The sequence below is a fragment of the Oncorhynchus mykiss genome, chromosome 28 (assembly GCF_013265735.2).
Source record: "Oncorhynchus mykiss isolate Arlee chromosome 28, USDA_OmykA_1.1, whole genome shotgun sequence".
In the NCBI taxonomy this organism is placed as follows: Eukaryota; Metazoa; Chordata; class Actinopteri; order Salmoniformes; family Salmonidae; genus Oncorhynchus; species Oncorhynchus mykiss.
Genome location: NC_048592.1, coordinates 43,659,484 through 43,684,519, shown reverse-complemented (window position 1 = coordinate 43,684,519; position 25,036 = coordinate 43,659,484). Strand labels below are relative to the sequence as shown.

General features: G+C 43.2%; 1 protein-coding gene across 11 annotated transcripts in view; it reads right to left on the bottom strand.

Annotated features, from left to right (window-relative positions):
* Positions 1–2,703: 2,703 nt before the first annotated feature.
* si:dkey-88l16.3 (low-density lipoprotein receptor-related protein 2) overlaps positions 2,704–25,036 on the bottom strand; it is a 91,291-nt gene continuing 68,958 nt past the window's right edge. For 10 of the 11 annotated variants that reach the window (XM_036966740.1, XM_036966748.1, XM_036966744.1 and 7 more), the window contains 8 exons: positions 21,523–21,756; positions 20,833–21,382; positions 19,159–19,281; positions 15,571–15,678; positions 15,057–15,299; positions 6,213–6,552; positions 2,951–3,068; positions 2,714–2,797 (listed from right to left, as the gene is read on the bottom strand). In XM_036966740.1, coding sequence (XP_036822635.1) covers positions 2,756–2,797; positions 2,951–3,068; positions 6,213–6,552; positions 15,057–15,299; positions 15,571–15,678; positions 19,159–19,281; positions 20,833–21,382; positions 21,523–21,756 — 1,758 coding nt within the window. In that variant the 3' untranslated portion in view covers positions 2,714–2,755. Of the gene's footprint in view, positions 2,798–2,950; positions 3,069–6,212; positions 6,553–15,056; positions 15,300–15,570; positions 15,679–19,158; positions 19,282–20,832; positions 21,383–21,522; positions 21,757–25,036 lie in introns of all 11 variants that reach the window. The other variant, XM_036966741.1, reaches the window with a different exon arrangement.

Below are 25,036 nucleotides of genomic sequence, written 5' to 3'. Positions count from 1 at the left end.
TCATTTGCTTTCCTTCCGGTATGAACCATAACCCCTGCTCTTGGGGAATACCTCCTAATTTCCCGTAGAACAATTATGTATCCTTAGGAGCAATAGAATTAGAGAACAGGTGCCCGTGTATTTGGTCCTCTTGAAGGGCAAGTTTCCTCTAACCCTCTAACCCCAACTGATTTGACATGTATCAGATTGCATAGTACATCTTAAATGTTCAGAACAGGAGTTAAGAAAAGCATGGAATGCCTGAAGCTGTTTCGCATCATCCCTCCATAGAACAAAAATATCATCAATATACCATTTCCAAATAATGATGTTAGGCAAGAAAACATTTTTGAGAGGATTGAAAATAGACTTACTCCATGTAACCCACATACGGATTAGCATAGTTAGGCGCCATGGGGGATCCTATAGCAGTACCCTTCGTCTGAATAAAGAAATAATTTAGAAACATGATAGTTGTGTGAGTACTATTTCAGCCAATGTTATAATGCAGGCACTGGAAGGTAGTTCATTAGGGTCACGTTGCAGAAGAAAATGTTCCATAGCTTCAATACCACCCTCGTGTGGAATGTGTGTATAACGACTCAACATCAAAAGTAACTAACAAAGTAAGGGAGAGGATCAAGAGATTCAGCGATAGAGATCATACTGCTGGTGTCCTTTACAAAAGGAGGGGAGCTGTTCTGCGAGTGGTCTAATACAAAAAGTAAACAAAAGTAGATTGAGGGGACGTTACTGCATCAATGCCCGCTACAATAGAGCGCCCTGGAGGTTTTGTAATATTCTTGAGTAATTTAGGCAAAGTATAGAAAGGGGCAATTTTAGGGTGTTGAACAGCCAAAAAGTTGTTTTTCTTTGGTTCTGACCCGAACTTAAATGCCCATCTAGGACAGTAAAGATGGTATTCTGAAATTGGGAAGTAGGGTCACGGAGTTTCTGGTAAAAGGTGTTGTCACGCAGCTATCTATGACACCCATTTATATAAGCTGTCCTATCCACGAGTACAACCGAACCACCCTTATCAGCAGGACGAATAAGGACTGACGTATCGGATTGTAAATCATGCAAAGCTTGTTTTTCATCCATAGGTAAATTATGGAAGATTTGGACCCCTGTTTGTTCTTGATAAGGAGATGAGCAACATATTTTTCAACAAGTCTGCAATACGTCTCGATAGAGTGATAGCGATTGGCTGGAGTTATAAAGTAACTCTTGCTTCTAAAAGGAGTCGGAGTATGTGCAGGTGAGTAACCGACTGGTTCAATAGAAATGTCAGGATTGGGGGAGCTAAGGTATTCCCTTAAACGGATGTTTCTAAAAAAAACTTAAACATGTCTACCTTAACATTAAAATCGTTGCACTGGGTTGTAGGCACAGAAGATAACCCTTTAATTAATCAAGCAAGATATTGAGCCCTGCCCATGTCTCTTTGCTTAATAAAGACTCAGTCCCGTGGGTTCTGGGACCGTGTGAACGGTCTCCTCTGATAGCCGTTTCTTCTTACCTGCAAACCTCTGCCCTTCCGTCGACCCAGTCTCTCGTTGAATAAAAAACTACCACTGGAAGCAGTTGAGGCGCTAGTTGTAGAGTGTTGGTCAGATGGGGGTGGATTGAAGTAAGCATCATCCCTCCTGCGTCTGCCATGGAGAGGAGGAGCAGGACCTCCTTTGTCAGCATTTCTCCAGAAGTAGACTATCCTCGGCCGTCTTTTTCGTCTTGGTTGAAACTTGACTAAGTTCCTTTATTTCTGTAGACAACTTGTCCTGGAGCGCTTGGTTAGTTTATCAGTTCATTGAATATGCATCATCATTAACAACTATTTGTAGAGCTGTGCTTCATATTTTTTCAACTGGTCAACAAATCAAAAGCTTTTGTTCAGGATGGCACACCAGCGCTCACAGAAATCTGTGCGCGGTCCCAATGATGGTTATTTTTGCCACCTGAGTCCCAGTGGAATGCCTTGACGCACATAATCACTAAGAGTGACTATATGTAGATGCGTTCTCGTCTGGCACTTAGATAAATGTAACAATTCTTTTGGGAGGTCAGCTTTACCTCCTGGCCTGTCAAAAAGGGACCCCGAAACAATGATCTTATCACGCTCCCTTTGGCTATCATCAAAGTAATCTTGTATGGGTCTATGACAAGTGTCAGGAAAATAATTATCATAATTATTTGAGCTTTTTTTAGACCTGACCTACAATATAGATACAATATAGATACAAAGTAGAGTCGCAATTCAACGGCTCAGACACAAGGTATGTGGCAGGGTCTACAGTCAGACTACAAAAGAAAACCAGCCCCGTCGCAGACCACGATGTCTTGCTCCCAGACAAACTAAACTTCATTAACTACATTAAGCCTGGCTACATGCTGTATTGCCATTAGCCTTTACTGAGAACAGAAATGGGAATATTAACAACATTACTTCCTGTTTCAATGCCATGTCTGTGGTAATGAACTTGAACGGTGCATCCGTCTCCTGCTGGTCATTCTACATCCACTAACCGGACAGTTGTCCCTATATTTAAACACCCATCTTTCAAGACCACCACCAGTGGGGTTTCAGTGTCCATCTATGTGCCTCACACTACGCTCACCCCCATAACAGGTTTATGACCACAACTTTTCATAATGCGGCCAGGAAACGGATCTACATGGCTGTGATGTTCAGCTACACGTGATGTCTGAGAAAATAAAACACCATGAGGTTCAACATCCTAGACTTTATTTCAGAGCAGAAGAGAAAAGACAACATTTACAGATGTTGAGATGTCCCATCAGCAGACGAGATCAATTCCTGAAAAAAAAGGTTAATTGAAAATACAATCATATTCATGGTGGGGGTGGGGAACAAAGCATGGCAATGCTGTGGCAGACCAAAACGCTCTGGTTTTAAAGCTCTTAGCTAAACCCTAACATATAAAAGACCTTTACACTAACTCTAAGGTACCTGGTCAGGATCATACAGATCGTTGTTGAAAGACACAGCGTAGACTGTCTGTTCATCCATATTGGTCATCAGAGTCTCCTTGTCTGTGGACTGGCCCCGAGCTGCAGCTCTTGCTCTGCTAAACACAGAGTAGGGTATATATGTTTATGGTAGTATGATATACAGGTATATAACAGGGTATACAATGTAGGTATAGAGCAGCAGGGTAAACAGTAGTAGGGTAAATAGCCGTAAAGTATATAGTAGTAGGGTTAGGAGCAGGATGTCATGAAGTTGGCTTCTGGGTAAGGTTTATGACCCCCCCATAAATACCTTTCTCCCTTCCCTCTCTGACTCTACAGAGGGACTCTTGATTAGTCTTTGTTAAACATAGAAAGTCTGGGAACATCAAACAAGTGGAGGGAAAGGAACCATATTTCGGTAATAGAACCAGTTGAAAATATGCATTGGTACTTAATGAATGAATATATTTCACTCAAACCCAACCCCCTTTTCTTTGAGTTGTCTTTGAGCTTTGAGCTGTCATATCTGTTCCGTTCCGCTAGGGACGTTTTCCTTTATGACAATTTGAAATCAAGGTATGATTCATTCTGTGTATGTAATTCTGTGTGGTTACATACACAGAATTAGGTGATTAGGTATTTAGTAAATAAATAATTAAACATTTTGTATTGCTGATATAACTTGTTAGCCAGGGTTCGTGAAGATAGCCAAGAATTTACAACTTTCAGATGAGACTGAAATAAAGTGACAATTAATATTGACTGCCATTGATGTAAAATATTACTAGGTCTTTAAGAGTTTATTCGGAAGATAACAGCTCTATAAATATTTTGTGGTGCCCCGACTTTCTAATTAATTACATTTAAATGATTAGCTCAATCAGGTAATATTAATTACAGAGAAAGGATTTTATAGAATAGCATGTCTTATCACTTAATCCGGCATAGCCAAAGAAACAACCGTAGTAATACAATAGTAGAGTATAGAGGGCTTACAGTAGTAGGGTTTAGAGCAGTAGGGTATATAGTAAACAGTAGCAGGGTATAGAGGGCTTACAGTAGTAGGGTTTAGAGCAGTAGGGTATATAGTATACACTAGCAGGGTATAGAGGGATTACAGTAGTAGGGGTATACGGCAGTAGGGTTTATAAGGAATACAGTAGGGTATATAGTATACAGCAGTAGGGTATATAGGTATATAGATACAGCAGTAGGGTATACAGCAGTTAGGTAAGGGATAGTCATTGGGTTAGGGACAGCAGTAGGGTATACAGCAGTACGGTATAGAGTAGTGGGGTATATAGGTACAGTACCAGTCAAAAGTTTGGGACATTACTCATTCTAGGTTTCAATATTTTCCTATTTTCTACCAAAAGTGTTCAATCAAAATATATTTTAGATTTGAGATTCTTCAAAGTAGCCAGCCTTTGCCTTGACAGCTTTGCATACTCCTGGCATTCTCTCAACCAGCTTCATGAGGAAGTCACCTGGAATGCATTTCAATTAACAGGTGTTCCTTCTTAAAAATGTATGTGGAATTTCATCTTCTTGTGTTTGAACCAATCAGTTGTGACAAGGTAGGAGCTCTCATGAGGACCGCCACAGGAGTGGAAGACCCAGAGTTACCTCTGCTGCAGAGGATAAGTGCATTAGAGTTACCAGCCTCAGAAATTGCAACCCAAATAAATGCTGAACAGAGTTCAATAGCACCCCCTCACCATACCTCCTTCATGATTTACAGTGGGAAATACACATGCGGAGATCCGTTCACCCACACAGCGTTGGAACCAAAAATCTCAAATTTTGACTCCATACCAAAGGACAAATTCCCACCGGTCTAATATCCATTGCTCGTGTTTCTTATAAGCAATTGTTTTCTCATTGGCGTCTTTTAGTAGTTTCTTTGCAGCAATTTGGCCATGAAGGCCTGATTCAGTCTCCTCTGAACAGTTGATGTTGAGATGTGGCTGTTACTTTAACTCTGTGAAGCATTTATTTGGGCTGCAATTTCTGAGGCTGGAAACTCTAATGCACTTATCCTCTGCAGCAGAGGTAACTCTGGGAATTCCACTCCTGTGGTGGTCCTCATGAGAGCCAGTTTCATCATAGCACTTGGTTTTTGCGACTGCACTTGAAACTTTCAAAGTTCGACAGTTTTCATATTGACTGACCTTGATGTCTTAAAGTAAATGGACTGTGGTTTCTCTTTACTTATTTGAGCTGTTGGGTTCTGAGAAATGTTACGTATTCATGTCACTGAAGGAGTGCTAAGGTTGAGGGTCTACAACAGAAGTTAAGGGTAGACGGGTGGAGATCCTAGAAACTAACAATGCCACTGAGGGAGAGAGGGTAATGTATAACATTTACATTATGTCAGGATATGTTACTGTTAGACATCAGGGATCCTCTGAGAGAAGAGACAGTCTGGTATCAATAACCATGACAGCCTTCAGTTGGGGAGGAGTGAGCACTTTGGGGTAGAGTTCATGTCAGATGAAGTGAGGAAGAACAGATATCACTAAGGTTCTTCCTAGCAACAGGGATGCATTGGCTATTCGGTTGTGTAGGAGACTTAGCCTAGGAGAAAGGGTTATAAAGGGTTATATCTGTGCTTGTGTGATTTTTATTTATTTTTGTCTGAATTACAGCTGTAACGACCCTTTGGGAAGAATTATACTTGGTTAAGCTTCTCTAGTGTCCGCGAGTTATTTACTCTGAGAAATACGACCCTAACAGAACCATTCTTGCCATAATATAGACTTGGTATTTTACCAAATAGGGCTATCTTGATCACGGAAATAGTTGGGAACAGATTTCTTGAATTAGAATCACTTGGAGCTGATTTGTGTTTTTACAGTATAAAGAAATACAAAAAGCAAATCTAATTATATATTATTTTTTCTAGAAGACTTGGGGGGCCAAATAAAACCACCCGCAGGCCAAATCCGGCCGTGGGTCGCCAGTTGGGGAACCCTGGTCTACAGGTTATATGAATGGTATGCATTTGGCCTACAAGTTAAAGAGGTGGACTGTAGAAAACTTTAGGTTTGCTCATTCAAAGTCCTAGGTATAACATCAGAGGTAAACCAGAAGACTGCGAATACATCTGACATTGGGGCCTTGAGAAAGATACTTCATTCCACTAGAGAGAGAGTGTGTGTGTGTGTGTGTGTGTGTGTGTGTGTGTGTGTGTGTGTGTGTGTGTGTGTGTGTCTCAGGGGTTGGAAAATACTGAACACATTGATTTTATTTGAGACTACCTCTTCCTGATGATGACAGCAGCGATGAGGACTCCACCAATGAGGCTGAGGATGCCCAAAGTGAGGGGGGCATTACTGACCCCTGGACCCTCACCCTCCTCACAGAACACACCATGGTATCCCAGAACACACTGGCAGGTGGTTTCTCCACCCCTTGTCACACATTTCCCATGTCCATTACACTGCTGGGCATTACATGACTCAGAGTCCAGCTTCTGCACCTCTACCCCCCTGGGGGTGGTCCTCCCAGACCAGTCCTGGCTAGGGGGGACGGTGCTCCCAGCATGCCCCAGGGAAGGTTTACTATGGCTGACATCTTGGGGATTCACTCCAGACCAACCTGGAGGTTACAGAGAAATCCTTGGTTATAATAAGAGAACAGGGTGTTAGAGAACCAGTTACTGTTTTCACATTGGATTTACGGTAATTTCCTGATAAAAAATATTGGCTAATGATTATGCAACTCTAACAGGCCCATTTTTGCATGCATTTTCGAGCACACTGGGAATGAATGGTAGTAGCGGTCTGCAGATGTAGGTGGGCGGCTATTTTAAAATCCATTGATAATATACAGTGCCTTGCGAAAGTATTCGGCCCCCTTGAACTTTGCGACCTTTTGCCACATTTCAGGCTTCAAACATAAAGATATAAAACTATTTTTTTGTGAAGAATCAACAAGTGGGACACAATTATGAAGTGGAACAACATTTATTGGATATTTCAAACTTTAACAAATCAAAAACTTAAAAATTGGGCGTGCAAAATTTCAGCCCCTTTACTTTCAGTGCAGCAAACTCTCTCCAGAAGTTCAGTGAGGATCTCTGAATGATCCAATGTTGACCTAAATGACTAATGATGATAAATACAATCCACCTGTGTGTAATCAAGTCTCCGTATAAATGCACCTGCACTGTGATAGTCTCAGAGGTCCGTTAAAAGCGCAGAGAGCATCATGAAAAACAAGGAACACACCAGGCAGGTGTCTGAGATACTGTTGTGAAGAAGTTTAAAGCCGGATTTGGATACAAAAAGATTTCCCAAGCTTTAAACATCCCAAGGAGCACTGTGCAAGCGATAATATTGAAATGGAAGGAGTATCAGACCACTGCAAATCTACCAAGACCTGGCCGTCCCTCTAAACTTTCAGCTCATACAAGGAGAAGACTGATCAGAGATGCAGCCAAGAGGACCATTATCACTCTGGATGAACTGCAGAGATCTACAGCTGAGGTGGGAGACTCTGTCCATAGGACAACAATCAGTCGTATATTGCACAAATCTGGCCTTTATGGAAGAGAGTGGCAAGAAGAAAGCCATTTCTTAAAGATATCCATAAAAAGTGTCGGTTAAAGTTTGCCACAAGCCACCTGGGAGACACACCAAACATGTGGAAGAAGGTGCTCTGGTCAGATGAAACCAAAATGTAACTTTTTGGCAACAATGCAAGACATTATGTTTGGCGTAAAAGCAACACAGCTCATCACCCTGAACACACCATCCTCACTGTCAAACATGGTGGCAGCATCATGGTTTGGGCCTGCTTTTCTTCAGCAGGGACAGGGAAGATGGTTAAAATTGATGGGAAGATGGATGGAGCCAAATAAAGGAACATTCTGGAAGAAAACCTGATGGAGTCTGCAAAAGACCTGAGACTGGGACGGAGATTTGTCTTCCAACAAGACAATGATCCAAAACATAAAGCAAAATCTACAATGGAATGGTTCAAAAATAAACATATCCAGGTGTTAGAATGGCCAAGTCAAAGTCCAGACCTGAATCCAATCGAGAATCTGTGGAAAGAACTGAAAACTGCTGTTCACAAATGCTCTCCATCCAACCTCACTGAGCTCGAGCTGTTTTGCAAGGAGGAATGGGAAAAAATGTCAGTCTCTCGATGTGCAAAACTGATAGAGACATACCCCAAGCGACTTACAGCTGTAGTCGCAGCAAAAGGTGACGCTACAAAGTATTAACTTAAGGGGGCTGAATCATTTTGCACGCCCAATTTTTCAGTTTTTGATTTGTTAAAAAAGTTTGAAATATCCAATAAATGTCGTTCCACTTCATGATTGTGTCCCACTTGTTGATTCTTCACAAAAAAACAGTTTTATATCTTTATGTTTGAAGCCTGAAATGTGGCAAAAGGTCGCAAAGTTCAAGGGGGCCGAATACTTTCGCAAGGCACTGTATTTATTTTTGATGGTGTGTATTATCAATGGATTTAGGCTGGTCCTAAGGAACAACAATTAATCAAATATATTTTCAAAAGAAAGGAATAGCATAGAGTTTAATTAGGCCTATTTTACAAGTCAATGATATCACTATGGTTGTGCATGTCACTGTAACAATGTCGATAGACCAACCGTAAACCAGCCTTGAGCCGTAGGCAGAACTTTACAGAAATAAGGTTGTTTTCATAACGGCAATACCGTTCAGATAAGGAAAAAAGTTGTCAGAAAAACATCTTTGTATGAAAGGGATGTCAGTAGGACTAAATAATCAATAACCTCAATTAAAATCTGTCTAAAAGTACAGCAAACGTGCACTAATCAACCAGCAGTTTCATTCTATATACTAGGTTACCAGTGAACATTTCCTACACTGGACATTTCCTACACTGGACATTCCCTACACTGGACATTTCCTACACTGTCACTGATAATAACACCCCCCCCCCCCCCCCCCCCATGACATTACATTATGATTGAAGGGGGGATTCATGGCAATTTTCTATCAAATTCACCAGTTGATTTAAAACCTGTTTAACCCTTTATCAGTTTGTCTTGACAGATTTGTCCAAAATCTTATTCAACTTTACTTTGTCTTTGCATTTATGGCAGTGTAAGTAGTATATTGTATTATATCTGAATAGATACTTTTGAAACACTGGAATTAGAATTTGACACTTGTTCTCAATGACATTCAAATCAGCATTGAAAAAGTCCCACCTGAGCGAGTCGGACCACAAGTCAGAGACCACTATGATGACACACCAAATGTGTTTGATGGATCGCGGGAAAAGTGCAGGAATAGGCTTTTGTTGGCTACTATCCAAGGTGGTTCTTCCAATGGTGCGACTGCTGTCGGCATCCAATGATTATCCAACTTGAATAAATGCTTGGAAGTAAGGATAACAGCAGTGGTGTAGTCTATGGCAATACAGATTTCACATATTTTTGATAACTACACAGCGCATAGATGTGAATCATACTGTGGGTCTCTCATTTAGCTAATTGCGCCTTACGGCTTGTTATTGTTGTGGATGGCTGTTCAAATTTAAAAGTGTATTTGAACCATTTAAATGGTTGAATTGAAGAAGTTTAAGATGCCCATCAATCATTGTTTTTGAAACCAGTGGCCAGCCACTCTTGCAACAGCTGCATAGTGCAGATCCCAGCCTATTATGGAATAAAAGTGGGGATTTTATTGCTCAACCTAATTCATGCTGATAAAATAAATAAATATAACATTTTATTTATTCTTGGTTTAACTAGGTAAGTCAGTTAGGAACACAATGACAGCCTAGGAACAGTGGGTTAACTGCGTTGTTCAAGAGCAGGAGGACATTTTTACCTAGTCAGTATGGGGATTCGATCTAGCAACCTTTCGGTTACTGGCCCAACACTAACCACGAGGCTACCTGCCGCATAAGCCTAATGGACAAATGCTCATACTCGCACAGCTTTGATAGACTTAAAGGGGCAATCTGTAGTCGCCTCACATCTCTAATGATTCTTGAACAATATAACTTATACATGCCTCATGAGCTTAGTTCAACTGTCACTATGAGAACACAAAAAATAAGCTCGTTGTTCTAATGTTTGTAAACATTCTTGTAAACATTCTTGTAAACAAACACTGTTTAGCTTCATATCATGGTTAAAATTATTTTGATATCATGGTCAGTCCTTGCATCCACACCTCTATTAATCAAATAGTCACCCACGATATGCAACTGTTCAGGAAAGTCAGGAACCAATAAACACCGCAAGCATAGGCTTGCTTTTTCAAACAGAAATTTGCATGGCACTAATGTCCATGGAGAACAAGAGCACCTCCTCCCAGCTGCCCACTGCACTGACGATATGCGACACGGTCACCACCGATAAATCCAAGATTATTGAATATTTCATTAAGATTTTTTTTTACGGCTGGCCATGCTTTCCTCCTGGCTACCCCAACCAACAGCTACTCACCCCGAGCAGCAACTTGCCCGAGCCTCTGCAGCTTCTCCTTCACCCAAATCCAGATCGCAGATGTTCTGAAATAGCTGCTAAACCAGGACCCGTACAAATCAGCTGGGCTAGAAAATCTAGACCCTCCCTTTCTAAAATTATCCACCGCCATTGTTGCAAACCCTATTACCAGTCTGTTCAACCTCTCGTGTCTTCCGAGATCCCTAAAGATTGGAAAGCTGCCGCGGTCATCCACCTCTTCAAAGGGGGTGACACAGTAGACCCAAACTGTTAGACCTACATCCATCCTGCCCTGCCTTTCTAAAGTCTTCGAAAGTCAAGTTAATATACAGATCACTGATCATTTCGAATCCCACCGTACCTTCCCCGCTGTGCAATCCGGTTTCCGAGCTGGTGACGGGTGAACCTCAGCGGGTTCGGACCTAGAATACATGGACAACGAAAAATGCCTAGGTGTCTGGCTAGACTAAACTGTACTTCCGGACTCATATCAAACATCTCCAATCCAAAATCAAATCTAGAATCGGCTTTCTATTTCGCAACAAAGCCTCCTTCACTCACGCCGCCAAACATACCCTCGTAAGACTGACTATCCTACCGATCCTCGACTTCGGCAATGTCATCTACAAAATAGCTTCCAATACTCTATCCAGCAAATTGGATGCAGTCTATCACAGTAACATGCGTTTTGTTACCAAAGTGCCTTAAACCACCCACTACTGTGACCTGTATTCTTTAGTCGGCTGGCCCTCACTACATATTCGTCGCCGGACCAACTGGCTCCAGGTCATCTATCAGTCTATGCTAGGTAAAGCTCCGCCTCATCTCAGCTTACTAGTCACAATAACACCCACCCATAGCACACCCTCCAGCAGGTATCTCACTGGGCATCCCCAAAACCAACACCTCCTTTGAGCGCCTTTCCTTCCAGTTCTCTGCTGTCAGTGACTAATTGCAAAAATCACTTAAGCTGGAGACTTACTTTTACCTCACTAACTTTAAACATTAGCTATCCGAGCAGCAGTACATAGTCCACCGGTAAAAAGCCCACCCAATCTACCTACCTCATCCACCATATTGTTTTTATTTACTTTGCTGCTCTTTTGCACACCAGTATCACTACTTACTCACCATCATCTGCTCATCTATCACTCCAGCATTAATCTGCTGAATTGTTATTACTTTGGAACTATGGCCTATTTATTGCCTTACCTCATGCTATTTGCACACACTATCTGGACTTTATTTTTTTCCTATTGTGTTGTTGACTGTACTCTTGTTTATTCCATGTAACTGTTTGTCGCACTGCTTTGCTTTAGCCAGGTCGCAGCTGTAAATGACAACTTGTTCTCAACTAACTTACCTGGTGAAATATAATTAACAATTTTTTATTTGAATGTAGTTACATTTCTCCAGCCCCATCCCTCAGCTTTTTACCAAAACAGAGGCGGGGTGTCCATTTTGTTACCATTTCAGCTGTGGATTTGTCCTTTAACCTCTTGAAGCTAGGGGGCACTTTTTATGTTTGGAAAAATAACGTTCCTAAAGTGGCCTATTTCTCAGGACCAGATGCTGGAATATGCATATAATTGACAGATTAGGATAGAAACCACTAAAGTTTTCAAAACTGTAAAAATGTTGTCTGAGTTAAACAGAACTGATATTGCAGGCTAAAACCTGAGGAAAATTCAATCAGGAAGTGCCCCTGTTTTTGAAACCTCTGTTCTTATGCATCCCTATTGCCCATTTAAAGGGATATCAACCAGATTCCTTTTTCTAGTGTAAAAGAGGGGTCTGGGTAGCCCTTTGATTAGCTGTTCAGGAGTCTTTTGGCTTGGTGGTAGAGAAGAGAAGCCTTTTGGACCTAGACTTGGTGCTCTGGTACCGCTTGCCGTGTGGTAGCAGAGAGAACAGTCTGACTAGAGTGGCTGGAGTCTGACAATTTGTAGGGCCTTCCTGACACCGCCTGGTATAGAGGTCCTGGATGGCAGGAAGCTTGGCCCCAGTGATGTACTGGGCCGTATGCACTACCCTCTGTACTGCCTTGCGGTCGGATGCCAAGCAGTTGCCCTAACAGGCGCTCGATGGTGCAGCTGTAGAACCTTTTGAGGATGCCAATTGGTCAGTTCATGCTTGGAGTACACGTCCTGGTAAACCATCTGGCCCTGCGGCATTGTGAATGTTGACCTGTTTAAAGGTCTTACATCGGCAACGAAGAGCGTGTTGGTAGTTCTCCTGCTCCCTTATAATTCTCAGTGATTTCATTTTGATCTGTTTGGTTCCCGCCGCTTCAATTGAATGGCGTTGCGCTACTCTGTTACAGTAAAACCACGTGGTTAGTATGAGGATGACATTAATGTTGGCTTCAACTTGGCTTCCATACACATCCTAGCATTCAAAAAATAAACCTGGCCTCCCGATATGGCTGTGGTTTAAGGCACTACATCCCAGAGCTAGCTGTGCCACTAGAGATCCTTGTGGGATTTTCCTGTCTCATTGCGCTCTAGTGCCAGGAGCAATGCACACTGACCTGGCGCAATGCACACTGACCTGGCGCAATGCACACTGACCTGGCGCAATGCACACTGACCTGGCGCAATGCACACTGACCTGGCGCAATGCACACTGACCTGGCGCAATGCACACTGACCTGGCGCAATGCACACTGACCTGGCGCAATGCACACTGACCTGGCGCAATGCACACTGACCTGGCGCAATGCACACTGACACGGTAACCAGATGTACAGTGTTTCCTCTGACACATTGGTGCTGCTGGCTTTCGAGGTTAAGCAGGTGTTGTGTCAAGAAGCAGTGCGGCTTGGCTGGGTTGTGTCGGAGAACGCATGGCGCTCGAGTTCGTACGGGAGTTGCAGCGATGAGACAAGACTAACTATCAATAAGTTAAACAAAGTTGGCTAGTTTTAGGTCACTGTAATAAAAACTGATGGTGAGATTCATGGTTTATTATGTGTGCCTGTGTTGGCCACATAGGCTACAGAAACATCAATGTCCACGTTATTCTCACATTTTAGAATGAAATAATTAGAAAATCAAGGTAAAAAAAGTGGTAATAGCCTACTTTTTCATACACTTTGTGGGTGGATGGGTTTTTTATATTAGGATATATGTACAACTACTGTATATAAATACTATTTTATAACATTGAGATCCTTAAACTGCAATTTAGTGCCTGAAAGTCCTTGAATTTGACATGCCAAGGTCTGTATGAAGTTCAGATATGGGCTAATTTGCATAAATGTAACTTTTATTCCTCCAAGTACACGTGGAACTGCATACATCTATATTTTTTGTTACAATGTCACATTAGACACATTTACTTCAGAAATGTCACACCTTGACATTTTCCAGTTTGTTCTGTTTTCAGCCTGAATAAAAGTATTCAACCCATTTGTTATGGCAAGACTAAATAAGTTAATGAGTAAAAAAAAAAAATCAGTGTGCAGTAAGTGTATTCAGAATAAAATACATTTAATGGTGCTAAGCACAGGTCAAATCTTAGAGGAAAACCTGGTTGCCTGTTTTCCACCAAACAGAGATGAATTCAGCATTAGTAGGACAATAACCTAAAACACAACACGAGTTGCTTACCAAGAAAACACTGAATGTTCCTGCATGGCCAAGTTAGTTTTGATTTCACTCTACTTGAAAATCTATGACAATACCTTAAAAATATGTTTGTTTGTCTGGCAATGACTAAAAACCAATTTTACAGAGCTTGAAGAAATGTGAAAATAATAAAATATGCTAATGTTATACAATCCAATGCTCTTTGAGACTTAGCCAGAAATACTGTTTTAATCACTGCCAAAGGTGCATCTACAAAGTTGACTCAGGGGTGTAAATAGTTATGCAAATTAAATCTGTATTTCATTTAAATTTGCAAACATTTCTAATAACATGTTTTCACTTTATTATTATGGGGTGTTGTGAAAGATGAGAGAAGACATGTAATACATTTTGAATTCAGGCTGTAACAACAAAATGTGGAATAAGTCAAGGGGAATGAACACTTTCTGAAGGCACTGTACATACAGAAAAAAAAGATGAAGTGTTGTATTGTGCATGTAATTACAAAGCAGCAAACCAGAGCTGTGATTCTAACCAAACAAGTTGTCATGTAGTGATGTAGTGTCTCATTCCTGCTGATACTGAACACAAGAGCTCACACTTAACCTGCTGATACTGAACACAGAGCTCACACACGATATGGGTGATTAATAGAACAGCTCCATTGTTATGAAGGCATAATGAGACCTTCAATACATTGTTACTATTGTTGGTTAGCTATCTATATTTTTTTCTCTCCATATTAGCATAGATCGGACATCAGTGAAAACACCAGAAAATAAGATGCAATGAGCAGTTTCTTGTCATTGTTACTAGCTATCTGAACCCATAACACACACCTTTCGGCCACATCGATTCGAGCATCATTTTTGTGAATTTGTCAGCCAACCTGTACATTCTATTTCTATGTGAGTCAGGGGGTATAATCTGTTCACTTAATTTCTATGGGTGAGTTAAGTGTACAGTCTTTTCACTGTATTTCTATGGGTGAGTCAGGGGTATAGTCTATCCACTAATTATTTATGTGAGGCAGGGCAGGCGGGGTTGGGGTTACTCACATTTGATCTCATCTGAATGGTCGAGGCAGTCGATTTGGTGGTTACAGAACTTTGTGAGGGGGAGGCACCTGCTGCCGTCGCTACAGGCCCTGCTGCCCTCTGGACACTGGAGGGAGGGGAAGGGGCTACACGTTTTGGTGTCGACAGGTTGGTAACCACGTCCACATCGGCAGCTACGCCCCCCTGGGTAGGCCAGGCACAGCTGACTGCAGCCTCCGTTCTGCTCTGAGCAGCTGTTCGTTCCTGGGACAGAGAGGACAGAGTAGAGTTGATTAGACCATTGGCAGAGCTAGATGTAACACTACTTACCTCCGAAAACACTACAGAGGAAGTGAGCTTGTTCAGTGTCTCTGCACAGTGACACCATTATACCGTCACCTAACTGCACAGTGACACCGTTATACCACCACCTAACTGCACAGTGACACCGTTATACCGCCACCTAACTGCAGAGTGACAGCATTATAACGTCACCTAACAGTGACACATTCACTGGGCCGTGGTGGACACTCACCTTTCTGACTGGTCTTGCTGTAAACCCTCAGTGCCACTACATTGGTATTGACCTCAAACCACAGCTGCTTGGGCTGAAATCCATCACTGAACCAGATTCTAGTCACATCTACAACAGAGAGGCAGAGCCAGAGGGTGTTATTTAATGGAAGCCTCTAATATAATCCAGATAGAAATCAGGCATTCCCCAGTGTAGCTGTCTAGTCCCTTTACTTGTTTCAATCTTTACTAATGACATGCAGCCAGTGTACCATGTATGCAGATTGCTTCAGTCACCGCTGTTCCATAAGGTGAATGTTATTTTTATCTGATTCTACTGCTTGCATCAGTTACCTGATGTGGAATAGAGTTCCATGTAGTGCTGTACGCCTCCCATAATCTGTTCTGGACTTGGAGATTGTGAAGAGACCACTGGTGGCATGTCTTGTGAGGTATGCATGGGTGTTTGAGCTGTGTGCCAGTAGTTCAAACAGACAGCTCGGTGCATTCATTTTGTCAATACCGCTCACAGAAACATGAAGTCAATCTCTCCTCCACTGAGCCAGGTTAGATTTACATGCAGATTATTAATGTTAGCTCTATGTACATCCAAGGGCAAGCCATACTGTTCTGAGCCAAATGTAATTTTTTTACAGCCCCATTTGTGGGACCTGACCACACAACTGAACAGTAGTCCAGGTGTGACAAAACATGGACCTGTAGGACCTGCCTTGTTGACAGTGCTGTTAAGGCAGCAGAGCAACACCTTATTATGGGCAGATTTATTTACACAAAGCCAGTGGCATGTCGTTAGTATAAATTGAAAAAGTAAGCTGCCTAGACAGCTGCCCTGGGGAATTCTTGATTCTACCTGTATTATCTTGCAGGCTTCCATTAAAGAACACCCTCTGTTCTGTTAGAAGGGTAACTCTTTATCCACAATATAGCAGGGCATAACAGTGACAAGAAAATGTACTCTTTGGAAATACCTGGATTTCTGCATAAATTGGTCATAAAATTTGATCTGACCTTCATCTAGGTCAACACAATATGTTAAAACAAACAATTATATATATTTGTTTTTATTGAACAATGAAAACATTCACATTGCAGCATGGAAAAAGAATGTGACCCCTTGGATATAATAACTGGTTGACCCTCCTTTGGCAGCAATAACCTCAAACATTTTCTGTAGTTGCAGATCAGACCTGCACAACGGTCAGAGGTATTTTGGACCATTCCTCTTTACAAAACTGTTTCAGTTCAGCAATATTCTTGGGATGTCTGGAGTGAACTGCTCTAATGAGGTCATGCCACTGCATCTCAATCGGGTTGAGGTCAGGACTGACTGGGCCTTTGATTTACTAATGTGTTTTGGTTTGTTGTCCTGTTGCGTCACCCAACTTGTTATGCTTCAATTGGTGGACAGATCGCCTTAAATTCTCCTGCAAAAAGTTTTGATAAACTTTCATTTTTCCATCGATGATAGCAAGTTGCCCAGGCTCTGAGGCAGCAAAGCAGCCCCAAACCATGATGCTCCATCCACCAAACTTTACAGTTGGGATCAGGGTTTGATGTTGGTGTGCTGTACCTTTTTTCTCCACACAGTGTGTGTTCCTTCCAAACAACTCAACTTTAGTTTAATGTGTCCACAGAATATTTTCCCAGTAGCGCTGTGGAACATCAGGTGCACTTTTTCAAACTTCAGACGTGCAGCAATATTTTTTTGGGACAGCAGTTGCTTCTTCCATGGTGTCCTCCCATGAATACCATTCTTGTTTAGTTTGTTTTTACATATCGTAGTCTCGTCAGCAGAGATGTTAACATGTTCCAGAGATTTCTGTAAGTCTTCAACTGACACTAGGATTCTTCTTAACCTCATTGAGCATTCTGTGCTGTGCTCTTGCAGTCATCCTTGCAGGACGGCCACTGCTACGGAGAGTAGCAACAGTGTTGAACTTTCTCCATTTATAGACAATTTGTTTTTACCGTGGACTGATGAACATCAAGCCTTTTAGATGTACTTTTGTAACCCTTTCCATCTTTATGCAAGTCTACAATTCTTAATCTTAGGTCTTGAGATTTATTTTGGTCGAGGCATGGTTCACATCAGGTAATGCTTCCTGTGAATAGCAAACTCAAATTTTGTGACTGTTTTTTTCTAGGGCAACGCAGCTCTAACCAACATCTCCAATCTTGTCTCATTGATTGGAATCCAGGTTAGCTGACGTACTTTTTCCAACCTACACTGAATGTTTAAATGACGTATTCCAATATAGACAAGAAAAATACAATCATTTGTGTTAGTTTAAGCACACTATATTTGTCTATTGCTGTGATTTAGATGAATATCAGATACATTTATGCAGAAATCTTGGGAATTTCACAGGCTTCACTTTTCCTTCCATTTTTCCAGCAACAGACTGATCAATAATGTCAAAAGCCGCACTGAAGTCTAACAAAACAGCCCCCCCCCCCAATATTTTAATCATCGATTTCTATCGGCCAATCAGTCATTTGTGTAAGTGCTGTGCTTGTTTAATATCCTTCCATATAAGCATGCTGAAAGCCTTGTCAAACATTCTTTCCCAAAGTTTACTAAGGGTTGGGTAGAGGCTGAGTAAAAGGGGCTTTTACTATTCTTAGGTAGTGGAATGACTTTAGTTTCCCTTCAGGCCTGAGGTTACACACTCTAGTAGGCTTAAATTGAAGATGTGGCAAATATGAGTGGCAATATCATCCGCTATTTTCCATCCAAGTTGTCAGACCCCAATGGCTTGTCATTGTTGATAGACATTTCTTTCACCTCTTCCAAACTCACTTTACGGAATTCCAAATGAAGGGTGGGGCTGTGTCTTTCAGCGGCTTGGGCTAGGGGTGGGGCTGTACTGTTCAGGGGTTAAGGGTGTGAGGTGTGGAATGTAGGGTGAGGTGTGAGAGGCTGTACTGTTGTCAAGGTTATGGTTAGGGGTGTTGGATTGTACCATTGTCAAGGTTAGAATTAGTGGTGCCGGGGAGGTTGCGCACAGTTCAGACGCCACACTTACGGCGAGTGGTATTGAATCGAAATTAAGAGCGAGCTGGCAAGTTTAAGCGCTTTGCTTGATGTACCGATTGGATTCATACAACCGCTCAGACTTCCTCGTTGGTTTTGGGTGGAATTCAAGCATAACAGCGATCTTTCCTACATTTGCGAATATGAGACCATGATTGCGCTTCCGTGGTGGTTGGTAGAGAAGCAATCTTTATTTGCATCAATTAACATGTATTAATATAAATGACCATTCCTCCCGACAGTGGAAGAAGTGCTCTGGCACACTGCATGAGTGCTTCATCAGCACCGCATTGACAGAGCGGCAGAGGCTGTCCAACCAGACGCAACTAATGGTTTCAGACCGCACTCTATCTATCCCCCTCTTCCAAAGAATAGGTTAGGTATTTTTTTCCAGTGCAGCGATAGAGCTGTGTTTGATCTAGGGTTTATGGGTGTACGGTGTGGATTAGGGAGGTGTAGAGCTGTATAAGGTGTGGATTAGTGAGGCGTAGAACTGTGTTTGATCCAGGGTTTAGGGGTGTCCGGTGTGGATTAGTGGTGTGAGGTGTACCATACCTTTATCCAGGCTGCTCCACAGGAGGACGTTCTCAGCCAGTGTGAGGGACATGAGGCCGGGATCTGCTTTAAACTGTTTATATCTAGAACCATCCAGAAGAATGGAGTCGATAACTCCAGCACCTACAACAAGGGACATGTTTTCACTGAGGACAGCAAGTCTGGGGAAATCAATTCATCCCAATGAGGTATTCCACATTGCTTGTAAAGTGCCATAATCTAGGTCGGCCCAGTTAGTACAGGTTATAATCTCTTTCCGGCTACCCGGATAAAGCACAAAATAAACTTCAGTTACTGCTAAATACGGCTGCTAGAATCCTGACTAGAACCCAAAAATTTGATCATATTACTCCAGTGCTAGCCTCCCTACACTGGCTTCCTGTCAAAGCAAGGGCTGATTTCAAGGTTTACTGCTAACCTACAAAGCATTACATAGGCTTACGCCTACCTATCTCTCTGATTTGGTCCTGCCGTACATACCTACACGTATGCTACGGTCACAAGACGCAGGCCTCCTAATTGTCCCTAGAATTTCTAAGCAAACAGCTGGAGGTAGGGCTTTCTCCTATAGAGCTCCATTTTTATGGAATTACCCATGTAAGAGACGCAAACTCGGTCTCAACCTTTAAGTCTTTACTGAAGACTCATCTCTTCAGTGGGTCATATGATTGAGTGTAGTCTGGCCCAGGAGTGGGAAGGTGAACGGAAAGGCTCTGGAGCAACAAACCACCCTTGCTGTCTCTGCCTGGCCGGTTCCCCTCTTTCCACTGGTATTCTCTGCCTCTAACCCTATTACAGGGACTGAGTCACTGGCTTTACTGGGGCTCTTTCGTACCGTCCCTGGGAGGGGTGAGTGGGTTGAGTCACTGATGTGATCTTCCTGTCTGGGTTGGCGCCCCCCCCTTGGGTTGTGCCGTGGCGGAGATCTTTGTGGGCTATACTCGGCCTTGTCTCAGGATGGTAAGTTGGTGGTTGAAGATATATATCCCTGTAGTGGTGTGGGGGCTGTGCTTTGGCAAAGTGGGTGGGGCTATATCCTTCCTGTTTGGCCCTGTCCGGGGGTGTCCTCGGATGGCGCCACAGTGTCTCCTGACCCCTCCTGTCTCAGCCTCCAGTATTTATGCGTCGGGGGGCTAGCGTCAGTTTGTTATATATGGAGTACTTCTCCTGTCCTATTCGGTGTCCTGCGTGAATTTAATTGTGCTCTCTAATTCTCTTTCTCGGAGGACCTGAGCCCTAGGACCATGCCTCAGGACTACCTGACATGATGACTCCTTGCTGTCCCCAGTCCACCTGGCCATGCTGCTGCTCCAGTTTCAACTGTTCTGCCTTATTATTATTGGACCATGCTGGTCATTTATGAACATTTGAACATCTTGGCCATGTTCTGTTATAATCTCCACCCGGCAGAGCCAGAAGGGGACTGGCCACCCCACATAGCCTGGTTCCTCTCTAGGTTTCTTCCTAGGTTTTGGCCTTTCTAGGGAGTTTTTCCTAGCCACCATGCTTCTACACCTGCATTGCTTGCTGTTTGGGGTTTTAGGCTGGGTTTCTGTACAGCACTTTGAGATATCAGCTGATGTACGAAGGTCTATATAAATAAATTCGATTTGATTTGATTTGGATTTGATTATAATCTCACCCAAATCAGCTTAGTACAGGTTACAGTCTCACCTATGTCAGCCCAATACAGCCGAGTGCCCTTGTTGGAGAACAGAAGGGAGGTTGGCATCACAGCCTTCCTCCAGAGCAGCTTCTGACTACGTCCATCCATGAAGGCACAGTCCACCTGCGGCAGGCTCCTCACATTCACCTGGCCCAAGGCCGTGAAGCACAGGCGTCCTGTGGGGGGGTGCAGGGCAATGGAGGTGGTTCCCTGAAGGCCTAGTTGGAGTAGAGGTGCAGTGTGCTGCCCCCTGGTGGTGGTGACATGTAGGTCAGGCTGCTTCCTGCTGCTCCAGTACAAGTTAAGTGTGACCCAGTCCACAGCCAGAGCCATCACTGTATCATCCTGGAGATTCAGGACTCTGCTGTCTGGTGTCAGGCCTGAGCTACTCAGTTTCAGGAGATCGACTGAGCCCTGGGCAGCATCAGCCAGGTATAAATTCCTCTCCTGTACAGCCAAATCCAGCCCCGAGGCCTGGTGCACCCACGGCAGAGACCATATATGGTGCTCAGGCAACCGCTTCAACCCCACACCATTATGGATGGTGCTAAGGTATATCTGAACAGAAAGACACGAGCAGAAAAATTAATCTAGAGTCATCTATAGGTGGAGGCTATCTGACCAACAGTCAGGTTTAGGTAAAATCACAGATCACTATACTGTCCTACATGACTGACTGCAGTTGGAGAGTCACATACCTGTGTAACTGCAGTAGGAGAGAGGAGCAAGAGGAAGGTGGTGTCTACAAGGGTGGAGCAGGTGAGGCCGTCCCCAGCCAGGAGAAGCCCTGCTGCACATCTACACACAGCTTTGGGTCCCGTAGACCCAGCCCTGGGGCCTGTAGACAGTCCTGGAGCCAAGAGACAGATGTGGGAACACTGGAGCTTCTCACAGGGGCTGGACACGTTGGTCTGCCGGAGGGGGTGCATAATCTACACAGACAGCACGAGAGAGATACTTTTTACTGACCATTATGAACACGGGAACATAAGCAACTTCATTCTTTTTTGTACACCTTTATTTAACCATGTAGGCCAGTTGAGACCAAAGAAGTGCGAAAAAAAATCAAACAGTTACAAACATACAGTCAATAACACAATAGAAAAATGTTAAGTGCAAATTTAGAAGAGTGTAGAAGATTAGAGGTGAGGCCATAAATAGGCCATTGAGGCGAAATAATTACAATTTAGCATACCACTGGAGTGATGGATGTGCAGATGATGTGCAAGTAGAAATACTGGGGTGCAAACACACAAGAGGGTAAGGTAGTTGGGTGTGCTATTTACAGATTGGCTATGACAGGTACAGTGATCGGTAAACTGCTCTGACAGCTGATGCTTAAAGTTATAAAGGAAGATATGACTCCAGCTTCAGTGATTTTTGCAATTCATTCCCATCATTGGCAGCAGAGAACTGGAAGGAAAAGAAAAGGAAGTGTTGGCTTTGGGGATGACCAGTGAAATATACCTGCTGGAGCGCATGCTACGGGTGGGTGATGCTGTGGTGACCAGTGAGCTGAGATAAGGCAGGACTTTACCTAGCAGACTTAGATGAATTGGAGCCAGTGGGTTTGGTGACAAATATGTAGTGAGGGCCAGCCAACGAGAGTGTGCAGGTCGCAGTGGTGGGTAGTGTATGGGGCTTTGGTGACAAAACGGATGGCACTGATAAGACTGCATCCAGATTGCTGAGTAGAGTGTTAGAGGCTATTTTATAGATGACATCCCCGAAGTCAAGGATCGGTAGGATGGTCAGTTTTACGAGGGTATGTTTCGCAGCATAAGTGAAGGAGGCTTTGTTGTGAAAGCCAAATATAGATTTAATTTGGGATGAGAGATGCTTAATGTGAGTCTGTAAGGAGAGTTTAGTCTGACCAGACACCTAGGTTTATGTAGTTGCCCAAATATTGGGGCGTCAGGGTAGCCTAGTGGTTAGACTGTTGGACTTGTAACCGGAAGGTTGCAAGTTCAAACCCCCGAGCTGACAAGGTACAAATGTCATTCTGCCCCTGAACAGGCAGTTAACCCATTGTTCCTAGGCAGTCATTGAAAATAAGAATTTGTTCTTAACTGACTTGCCAGGTTAAATAAAGGTCAAATAAATAAATAAATACAAATATTTTAAGTCAGAACCGTCCAGAGTAGTGTTGCTAGTCAGGCGGGAGAGTGCGAGCAGAAATTAGTTGAAGAGCTTGCACTTAGTTTCACTTGCATTTACAAGCACTTGGAGGCCGACTGGTGTATGGAATTGAATCTTGTTTGGAGGGGTTTTAGCAGTGTCCAAAGGGCCAGATTTATACAGAATGGTGTCGTCTGCGTAGAGGTGGATTAGAGAATCACCAGCAGCAAGAGCGACATTGATATTTACAGAGAAAGAAGTCGGTCCAAGAATTGAACCCTGCGGCACCCGCAGACAACAGGCCCTCCGATTTGACACACTGAACTATCTGAGTAGTTGTTGGACTGCGAGGCAGTCATTAGAGAAGCCAAGAGTCTGCCGATAAGAGTGTGGTGATTGACAGAGTCGAAAGCCTTGGCCAGGTCAATGAAGACTGCACAGTACTGTCTTTTATCGATGGTGGTTATGACATCGTTTAGGACCTTGAGCGTGGCGGAGGTGCACCCATGACCAGCTCGGGAACCAGATTGCATAGCGGAGAAGGTACGGTGGGATACGAAATGGTTGGTGATCTGTTTGTTAACACGACTAAGACTTTAGAAAGTCAGGGCAGAATTGATATGTCTATAACAGTTTGGGTCGAGTGTCTCCCCCTTTGAAGAGGGGGATGAACACAGCAGCTTTCCAATCTTTGGGTATCTCAGACGAGACGGAAGAGATTGAACAGGCTAGTAATAGGGGTTGCAACAACTTTGGCTGATAATTTTAGGAAGAGAGGGTCCAGATTGTCTAGCCCAGCTGATTTGTACAGGTCCAGGTTTTGCAGCTCTTTCAGAACATCTGCTACTTTGGTAAAGAAGAAGCTGGGGAGGCTTGGGCAAGTAGCTGCGGGGGGTGCGGAGCTGTTGGCCGGGACTGAGGTAGCCGGGAGGAAAGCATGGCCAGCCATAGAGAAATGCTTATTGAAATTCTCGATTTATTGGTGGTGACAGTGTTACCTAGTATCAGTGCAGTGGGCAGCTGGGAGGTGGTGCTCTTACTCTCCATGGACTTTAGTGTCCCAGTACGTTTTGGAGTTAGAGCTACAGGATGCAAATTTCTGCTTGGAAAAGCTAGCCTTTGCTTTCCTGAGTGACTGCGTCTATTGGTTCCTGACTTCCCTGAACAGTTTTTATTTCACCTTTATTTAACCAGGTAGGCTAGTTGAGAACAAGTTCTCATTTGCAACTGCGACCTGGTTAAGAAAGCATAGCAGTGTGAACAAACAGTGTTACACATGGAGTAAACAATTAACACAGTAGAAAAAAAAGTATATAAATTGTGTGCAAAAGGCATGAGGTAGGCGGATAATTACAATTTTGCAGATTAACACTGGAGTGATAAATGATCAGATGGTCATGTACAGGTAGAGATATTGGTGTGCAAAAGAGCAGAAAAGTAAATAAATATTAACTGTATGGGGATGAGGTAGGTAAAATTGGGTGGGATATTTACCGATAGACTATGTAAAGCTGCAGCGATCGGTTAGCTGCTCAGATAGCAGATGTTTGAAGTTGGTGAGGGAGATAAGTCTCCAACTTCAGCGATTTTTGCAATTCGTTCCAGTCACAGGCAGCAGAGAACTGGAACGAAAGGCAGCCAAATGTGGTGTTGGCTTTAGGGACGATTAGTGAGATACACCTGCTGGAGCACGTGCTAAGGGTGGGTGTTGCCATCTTGACCAGTGAACTGAGAGAAGGCGGAGCTTTACCTAGCATGGACTTGTAGATGACCTGGAGCCAGTGGGTCTGGCGATGAATATGTAGCGAGGGCCAGCCGACTAGAGCATACAGGTCGCAGTGGTGGGTGGTATAAGGTGCTTTAGTAACAAAACAGATGGCACTGTGATAAACTGCATCCAGTTTGCTGAGTAGAGTATTGGAAGCTATTTTGTAGATGACATCTCCGAAGTCGAGGATCGGTAGGATAGTCAGTTTTACTAGGGTAAGTTTGGCGGCGTGAGTGAAGGAGGCTTTGTTGCGGAATGGAAAGCCGACTGTAGATTTGATTTTAGATTGGAGATGTTTGATATGAGTCTGGAAGGAGAGTTTACAG